We start from the raw sequence: 9587 nt of genomic DNA on the forward strand, positions 1-9587 counted from the left end.
TGTCTGCCTATGTGTGGGCAAGCTTTTTTTTTTTTTTTCTTTTGCAAATGAAGAGGCATTATCACTAATTATTTTAATCCTTTTGAAGAATGCATGGAAGTTGCAATTTTTAGAATTTAAGTGATGTTTCTTAAGTAAAATAATAACAAATGCTTCCATGTAGATGTTATCTGGAAAAAAAATAACATTTTGAAAATTGCTATCAAATATGATGCCATACCATCTCCATAATTAAGTTACTTATGAGAGGCAGTATTTTAGAAGATGCATAGAATTCTAAAAGAATTCCCAGGAGACTTAATTTGAATTGAACGGGAGATTTTTTGTTTTGTTTTTTATTGTTGTTGTTTGTTTGTTTGTTTGTTTGTTTGTTATTTTTACCCTTTGAATAATGTCATTTTTTATATGGTCTTTCTTGGCTAATTAAGAGATTGTTGTATGTTTCTGGCCCCTTGACATGTTTGAATGTACCAACAATTTTTCAGATTTCCCTAAGACACCTAGGCCTTGAATCCCTGAACACAAAATAACAAAAACAATAATAATATAGATACAGTCATAAACACTTCTTTAATGCAGTTTTAGATCTATTATATGTCATTGCTCGATAGTCACAAAATATTTATGTACATAAGTTCAATTATCATTAGATTGACTTCATTAATTTTGTTCTCCCAATAGTGTTTTATTTATTGGCTCTTTTTTGGAGTGCTTTTCTTTCATAACATTTCATATCAAAGTCTGCATAGATTGCAGTGTTTGCTGAATAAAATCCATTATTAAGTACATTGTTCTGATCTTTGCATAATAATTTGCATAACTACTACCAGAAATAGATTTTTTTCCCCCCTAGGAAGCTAGTTTGCAAAGAAAACATTATGAATTTTCATTGTAGTCTTTCAGTTTTTATCTCCAGGCACATTACAGTATTACTTTTAAATGCAGTGTTCTTCTTATTTTAACTTAGGGCGTTTTCCTTAAAAATAGACAATCTATCATATTCTGATAATAATATGATTTAGTACAACATCATGACATGATTCATTCTTTCATTCGTTTTGTTTACTATTGAATTTTTCTAAATTTTTTTTTTCATTTTCAGGGTGAAACAAAGATCTTAAAACTAAAGAATCTTCGACCTCAGGACTATGCTAATTATAGCTGTATTGCTTCAGTGAGAAATGTATGTAATATTCCTGATAAAATGGTGTCATTTAGACTTTCCAATAAAACAGGTAAGGCGTTATCTCTGAATGTTTTATGTTTATTATCTACAGCTAATATTTAGTGGCTCTTTAACTTTCTTATAGGCCAAATGATTTCTATAGTATATGTAGGAACAAAGAGTTCTTTCTCATCCCCCCCCAAAAAAATTCTGATATCTGAAAAGCTTTTGGCAAATGGACACTGTAAAATTTAATTGCAACATGCTCCCATATAATATGTTTGTTTACATGGCATATGAAATTATAGTTCCTTATTATTGAATTCGTAAATGTCACAAGCAAGCCTATATCCTGTTCTCAAAAATTTCTGAGAAATATTAGAGTCTTCATATAAAAATGTATAATCTAAATTGTTAAAAGTGTTTTGTGACCCCAAACCTATGTGAAAGCACCTTTCTTTCACTGTATTTCAAGTCAAGAAATCTAATTGGTGATTGTAAGTAGGTGTTTTTAGGAAAGTATTTTTGTAGCCAATGTCAAAACATTTGCAAGACTGAAAGTTAAGTGAGCCCGTGTTTCTAATACAGACCTCAAAATAACTAACTGTAAACAAGAAGAAATTGCTAAGTGAAAGAGCAAAGAGAGCACATGAATGAACTATCTTTTGTGTGATCGTGTATAAACAATGACCTTAATGAATTAGAATTTCAACTGATTTAGAGAAACTTTAAGTGCAATTAATAAAAAATTTGACTTTTAAATAATTACATAAAGACAAAGAGTTTTAAAATTACTTTTCCCATTAACAGAAACCTTGAGACGGCCTTGGTATGTCTGACTTGAGGTCCTGTTTTGCCACTTAATCAGCTGTTGGATTTTGATTAGCAAGTCATTTCACTCTTCTTTGCATCAGTTTCCTCAGAAACGCATAGTGTTAGGAAAGAATTAATGAGTTGATATGTATAAAGCATAAGGAACACACTTTATTAGATCTTCTAACACAGCTAGTCAGCAACTCTATTCTGCTCATTTGGTGAAAAGATTTAACCTAGGACTTTATTGAAAAATGAAAAAAATGTGTACTCATATATCAGTTTATCAATATATGTTCCAATGAGTTGTTAAAATTTTGAAAGGCTCATTCTTTTATTTATTCCTTCATTTATCCATCAGAAATTTACTGGGTTTCTACTATGGGTCAACAATGATAGGCATAGAGGTATTGAGGAAGATGTAAATTGCCTTAAACTAGAGAAATACTCTACTAAGCACCAGGTAAAAGTCATTAAAGCAAAGGAAGAATATGGGAGAGAAAATTAAACTTTATCAAGAAGGATGGGAAAGACTTGAAACAAACTCTGTTTAGAAAAAAATTAAAATATAAAACGTTAGATGGTGAATAACCTCATTTCACTTGAAAATTAATAAATAGGTTATTGAGAAATAAAAATCAGAGGTTAACAAAAAGAACTGGGTGTGATTATGTTGTTCTTGGCATGAAATATTTTGTGAATTATTATAACTAATTTTGTTTTTCTTATTTTCTTTAATGTATTTTTAAAATACACATGATCCAGAGAGAAATTAAAAATAAAATGGAAGCAGGTCCTATGGGATGGGGAAAGGCATTGCAGTAGAATGAGGAAGAACAAAATAGCAGATGTATTAATACTTATGTTACAACTTTGCATCTGAACAGTGCTTTATTAATTTTAGAAATGTTTCATGTTTATTATCCTAGTTTATCTTTATAACTACTGGCATGTAAGCAGGTGGATTTTTGTGTTTTTTTAATTGCATCTTTTCCTGTCATGTGGCATAACTAACTGGCCCATAGTGATTTAAGTATCCTCATTGGGTTGTTTTGAGAATGACCTCAATCAACATAAAGAAAATTCTTTAAAGACAAAGAGGTACAATAAAATTATATTTAATATTTTTAGGCTGCAGAAATGTATGGTTTTATTAGTTCCCAATATCCCACAGCTAATAAAGGGTGGGGACAAGACTGACTTCAATGCTTGAAGAGTTATCTTAATAGGAGACGGACTAGGTATTCACTATTTTTGTGGAGCTGGAGAAAATGAACTTAAATCTCAGCCAGAGTGTTTTATTAGAATGAATAAGGACTTCTTATCTTAAAGCTGAATGGAGAATATTACCACGAGGGGTGATAGACTTTTCAACTCCTTTGGTCTTTTAAAGCAGCTGAGTGGCTTTATTTTTGAGATGATTTTTAACACTTGCCAACTCCAAAAACTGAGACTTGACAACCTGTCCTGTGGAGAGCACTGAGGCAATTTCAGCTTTCTGTGCCATTCTTTATTTTTCAGGCTATGGTATTGGATATCTAGACTGAGCAAACAAAAAAATATATTATTCTCTTCTATAAATGATCTCACAAAATTTAGATTGATGCTCATTACAAATAGATCATTAGAATTATGGTAAATAATTGAGTTTCAAAATATAGCTAATACCTTGTTTGGCTCTTCAATAACTCCAATCAGGCATGCCATGTGCCTAGTGCTTTACATATTCAAACCAGGTTTGCTTCAGTGCTTTTCCCATCTGGTTTGCTCATGAAGTTGGAATAGTTTGTGCATTTCAAACAGGTGAAATCATTGAGGTAGCTCTCAAAGTACACCAGGAATAGATTAAGCTTTCAGCATCTTCATGTAAATAGGCCCTTAAACTGACAAATAAGTGCATACAGGCAAGTTCATTGTTTTTCTAACATTGAAAGAAGATCATGAGTCACCGTTGCCATAATCAATGTGAGAGTCCAGTGCCCTTTACAGTTTTTACTCTTGTGAATCTGTAAATACATAAACTTGCCATGTTTTTAACTCTTTGGAGTGCAAAATGTCAAGGAAAATGTGTAACTTATCGAGGGGGTGAATATTCTATTATAAATATTGTAGTATGTTTGATTAATCTTCTATGTTAATATGTTTATGAAAGTGAACTTTGGAAATAATTTTTGTAGTGGAAATCAAATAATTGAGTAATAAATGTGTTTTTGGACAAAATTTCATTTTAACATCTCTATCATCAAACATTTTAATTGCAATCACTCTGTTACTTGATTTGCACAATGCCAAATGACACAGCATATGAAGATGGAAACAATGTCTGCTGTGGATAAGGATTTCTAAAAGTTTTACAGCAAAACAATTACAGCATAAGCCCATTCCATACTTGCTGAATTAGACTTTCTGGGGAATGACCTAGCAATGTATATAGTTTAAACAAGCATAACTAAAGGCTTTGGAGAACAAATGTTGCCTTTGTTTTCAACCCATGCCATTTTATGAGTGGAACTTCTGTTAATAAAAATCAGTTTTCTAGAACTACTTAGAAGAGCAAAATCTGGGTGTCATTTTAAAAGTTAGTGTCATCAATCAATTTACTAATAATGTGTTTTCTTAATTTTTCCACTATGAATTGGCATTATAGTAGAACTTATAATTTTATGTCTGCCATGGAGTGTCTAATCATTTTTTGGCCTCTGCTGATGACTTAACATGCTATGAAAATCTCCTGTTACAGAAATGTCATTATTTATCATAACTAATGTAGCTGTCTTAAACCTTATTATGAAAATACATAGAATTTTATAAAATAGAAAGTATTAAGATTATTTATTTCTTGTCATGCACACTCCCTAATTGACATGATGTAGCAGGGTCCAAAAGCTGTTCTGGTTGTTTTCCTACTCCCATTTGGAAGAAAAAGAATATTAGCTCTTACTAGTAAATTCTTAAATTAGCAGTATTCATAATTTATTAAATTAAACCTGTTAAAATTTGTAAATTTTGACTATTAATAAATATAGGTACATTTTAAAATCATAATTATGTTAACATTAAATATAAACTATTTTAAATTTCTCAAAGGATGTGTGTTTCTAACTGAGGGGACATAAGAATTATGATAAAACAAATTTATTTTAACATATTTAAAGCACTTATATGTTTATATCTCATGATTTCAGAGGCAGATAAGAACTAAATTACTTATAGTAGGATAAAACACATATTTTGTATTTGCCTGAGTGGTTATGATGAACTCTACAAAGAAATGGGACAAGTGGGGATAATTTTGCTTAATTATACAGGTCTTTTGATTCAGTCTGCTCAAGCTTAGCATTTATAAAAATTATCGAATTAATGTGTCTTCCTTATCTGGGCATTACATCTAGGAACCAAGTTTGCAAAAGTATTACTGGCTGTAGAAATAAGGGAAACCTATATCCTCCTTCTCTTCCCTTTCTCCTTTTTTTTCTTTCTCTCTTTCTTCTTCTTTCTCTTCTTTTTTCCCCTTCCAGTCTGTCTCAGTACATTACCATGGAAAAAAATAGAGGTTAAAGAAACATCTCTGTTCCCTATGTTTGGTAATTATTATCTGTTCCTATTATTTTATACATAGGGATGTTGTAACATAAATACCCAGTGAGCCTTAATTTTGGGGTATGCTGTGATCTAGTAATGGTAGTTATCTTTTATGTGTAGAGGGATTTAATGAGCTTCTTTAAATATTATGAGAAATAAAATAATATTTCAGTTATAGGGATTTTATGGGAATAGCTGTGGGTAATAGGAATAGTGTGGAGTTAAACACTTCCTCTTATAAAACAGCATGTCCAGTGTCATAGACAGCCAGTTTAAGTACAGATGGACAGGGCAGAAGTTTTGCTGTCACCTGCACCTGGGTGCAAACCTCATGCATTTTTCTGCCATATGGATATTTGAACTGTTTTTCTTTAGGTGACCTCCACAGCATCTAGGCAATCAGTAGCACCGTTTATTAGAATCTAGATGTGTTAATCAACAACAATCATAGCTTTAAAAAAAGACTAAGTTTGTAAGAAATATATAGTGCAAATATAATGACTTTCCGTGTTAGTCTGCTTGGGCTGCCGTAACTGAAGACCAGAAACTGGATGTCATGCACAATGGAATTTTGTTTTCTCACACATCTGGAGGTTAGAAGTCCAAGATTAAGGTGCTGTCAGGGTTGGTTCATGGTGAGGCCTGACTTCTGTGGCTTGTAGACAGCTGCCTTCTCACTGTGGCCTTTCCTCTGTGGTTCATAGAGGCAGAGTTGGAACAAGCTCTGGTGTCTTTTCTGCCTCTCAGAAGGACACCAGCACTATCAGATTAAGCTCCACCCTTATGACCTCATTTAACTTTAGTTACCTCCCTAAAGGCCCTGTCTCCAAATATAGTCACATCGGAGGTTAGGGGTTCAACATATGAATTTGGGGGAGGGACATAGTTCAGTCCATAACACTTTCAAATGACTGAAAAGTGGCCTTTACATGAAGGACTCCTTTTAATATAAGTTTGTAATATATGCTAAATCAAAGCAAGACAATGAGTCAGCCACTTAAAGGAAAGAGCCTATTCTTCAACAGAATCTCAACTTAAAGAGGGAACTCTATTGAGAATATTTGTGGCCCTATATTCTTAGCTTTGGGGAAATAGGACGGCAGCCACTGTAAAAGAGGAAGATGAGATGAAACTTGACTGATTATCATACATTTTAAAGATTATGGTCAAACTACTAAAATACAGACAAAAATGATGCATCAGTGAAACTGCAGTTTTTTCTGATTTTATATTTCATGATGGAGAAGTTAGAACGTGAAACATAAGAAAAAAAACAGAAAAAATAATTTCATCTTTTTACACGTATACACTAAAGTATTGGGAATATGAACACCGTAATATATTTTTTGCCATAGATAATTCAGGTTTTCTAAATAACAGTATTTACTACTTGTAGACACCAATAGAACACAACTTATTAGGATATTGTTTATATGCCAGCAATAGAGAATAAGATGTTTCCTGTAACTATTGAATGAATTTTGAAATTCAAATTTTGAGGTACAAATTTTGGTTCTCCAAACTTGATGTTACTTATCTTCCTTGTTTTTTTGCCCTCCCTAAAGTGGGGGTAACATAAAGACCCACATTATTTGGTTTTGTGGGCTGTAAATGCTATTTAATAAAAACATTTTAAAAACTTTCTAGCACATAGTAAATATAATAAATAGTAGTTATAATTGTATTGGATCATTAACCTAGATAATAGAAAGAAGGGATAAATTGGTATCAGTAATCATGGTGAAATAATACAAGAATCTTAGAATTTTTGCTAGGATATGGTGTATAGGTTCAACCATTGATGACTGATCTTGAAATAAGTTCATAATCATTGTATGAATTACTTTTCTCAGTGGTTAAATTAAATATTAATATTTCCAAGAAAAATCTATCAAATCGAGTATGTACTATGGTAAATTTTCATTTAAATTATTATTGGCAGAAATGTATAACAGAAACATAGAATATTATTTTGTGAAATTAATACTTGTATGTAAAGAAAATTAAAGAAACTTGCACTTCTGTTGCAACAGATTTTTCATCTGAATGCTCTGACATTTCCTAAGGAAAGCAAACTTATATCTGCCCTGTTCTCATTAATGTAGCTTTAGAAATGTGAAAATATAGGTGATGAGTATACAGTGAATCTGGGGACAGAAGCAATGGTCATTATGGGGCTCCAACTTTGGTATTCCTGAGCCTGTTTCCAGAGCAACAAGGTGACCCAGATTTTTTAGAATCCTATTACCATAGTAACAGAAGTTTGCATGTTGCTGGGATCTCCCTACACCTGTGCATTTTCTTGTCCTAACAATGAATTTTTCAGGTTCATTATAGCCAAGGTTATTCTTAGACTATGAGTTCTTGTATAAAATATTCCTCATAAACTATTAATTCTCCCAGAATACATCATAACCCAGACACAGTAAATAGGTAAACACAGAAGAAGTTAAAGAAAAACACATTGTTAAACAAAATGAAAGGCAACACTATCACATTTATTGAAAGGGATATAAAGTACTGAAATCCTATCTCACAATTTAACACAAATATTTTGGAGCACATCAAATAGTCTGTGTTTTAGTGAATATCTAGAAGTTATTCTTAACATGCTATTAGACAATCCAATATGATTATAATTATAATTGAACAATTTGAAAGTTTTTCATAAGAATACAAAATTCAAACTATGAGTTTTATATTTTTTCCAGTGTGTTGAGTGAGGATATGCTAAAATAAAGTAATAAGATTTTGTTATACTCCTGAGGTTATTTTATTTTTAATTTTAAACTTCTTCTAGATTATGGATTTGTGGACCATAGCTTAGCATTTTTCAAGGTTCTATTGTTCTAGTGAAACTGGTGAGAATTCTGTTATTATAGATAATAATTCAGTTGTTAGAAATGTATTTTAGACTTCTTTCATGGTTTTTGAGCTTGCCACTCAAAACTTGTGGTATAGAATTATCTTCATGATTATTCATTGACAAATTTTATTTTATAGATTACTGGCTCTCATGACGTAACTGCATGTAACTAATCCCATTACTTATTCACCCCAAATCCTCAGATAGATTATATCAAGGTATCATCTTTGGGGTCCCCAATCATCCCAGTTTTTCCTAGACTCAGTGAAATTCCCACATCCTGGCAAACCCTATAATCCCAGGCAAACTAGTACAACTGGTCACCCAATGATCTCATCCATCATTCAGCCTACCTCCATGTAAGATACTAGTCTTAACACCAATGGGTAATGTTGATGCATATACAGCCCTAAGCATCTCTCCATAAAGAAGCATCAATGAAGGCGACATGGGTGTGGATCTCCCCACTGTACTGTGGTGTGACCAATTCTTTCAACTCTTCAAAATGGCTTTTCTGCTAAGTCATGTTGACAATGTGCTCTGAGGTGGGTTTCAGATTGATGGAAAGAGAACATTGACTCTAAGATTTCATTTTATTTATCCAGACAACATCAACAACAACAAAAGCTTAAATGCAATGAGGTGACTACCAAGTCAGTGTAGCCTATACATACACAGCTACTTTTGAGCTCCACGGTCCTTGCAAGCAAGGTTTAGATTGACAGAATTTGAGAAGATTAACACCTCCTTTGGCTGTTGTCCTTTTATGCAGGGGGATTACATTACTATTCAAGAAAAAAAAATGTAGCCAACAAATAACCTATAGACCTAAGGCACCTATTTGAGGGAAACTTTGTAAACATTGTATTCTCACTATTTCTTATACAAAAAGTCAGTAACAGGCAGGCTTTATTCTCACTCAAGAGAATATACATCTGTGACCCTGTTCTCCCTCAAGCTCCAAGACATTTAAGAATGTCAAGTTTTCCCAGGAACCTCACCTCATTATACCTATGGTGAAGACTAAATGAAAGTGCATTAAAAGTGCCTGGCAAATGGTAGGCTCTTGGGCCGGCCGAGTGGCTCAGTTGGTTAAGAGCTCGCTCAAGAGTTTGAGCTCTGAGCAACAGCGGTTCGAGTCCAGCCTGAGCTGAGCAGCCG

The 9587-nt window shown here is 32.6% G+C and overlaps 1 protein-coding gene across 1 annotated transcript in view; it reads left to right on the forward strand.

The window, feature by feature from the left end:
- Window positions 1–9587, forward strand: part of MDGA2 (MAM domain containing glycosylphosphatidylinositol anchor 2) — a gene marked incomplete at its 5' end in the record, with an annotated part of 518288 nt that overhangs the window by 204274 nt on the left and 304427 nt on the right. Inside the window, one exon of the mRNA XM_019630047.1 lies at window positions 1103–1235. Within this exon, the coding sequence (XP_019485592.1) occupies window positions 1103–1235 (133 nt within the window). The remainder of the gene's footprint in view (window positions 1–1102; window positions 1236–9587) is intronic.

Source organism: Hipposideros armiger, unplaced genomic scaffold (assembly GCF_001890085.2).
Source record: "Hipposideros armiger isolate ML-2016 unplaced genomic scaffold, ASM189008v1 scaffold_885, whole genome shotgun sequence".
Classification (NCBI taxonomy): Eukaryota; Metazoa; Chordata; class Mammalia; order Chiroptera; family Hipposideridae; genus Hipposideros; species Hipposideros armiger.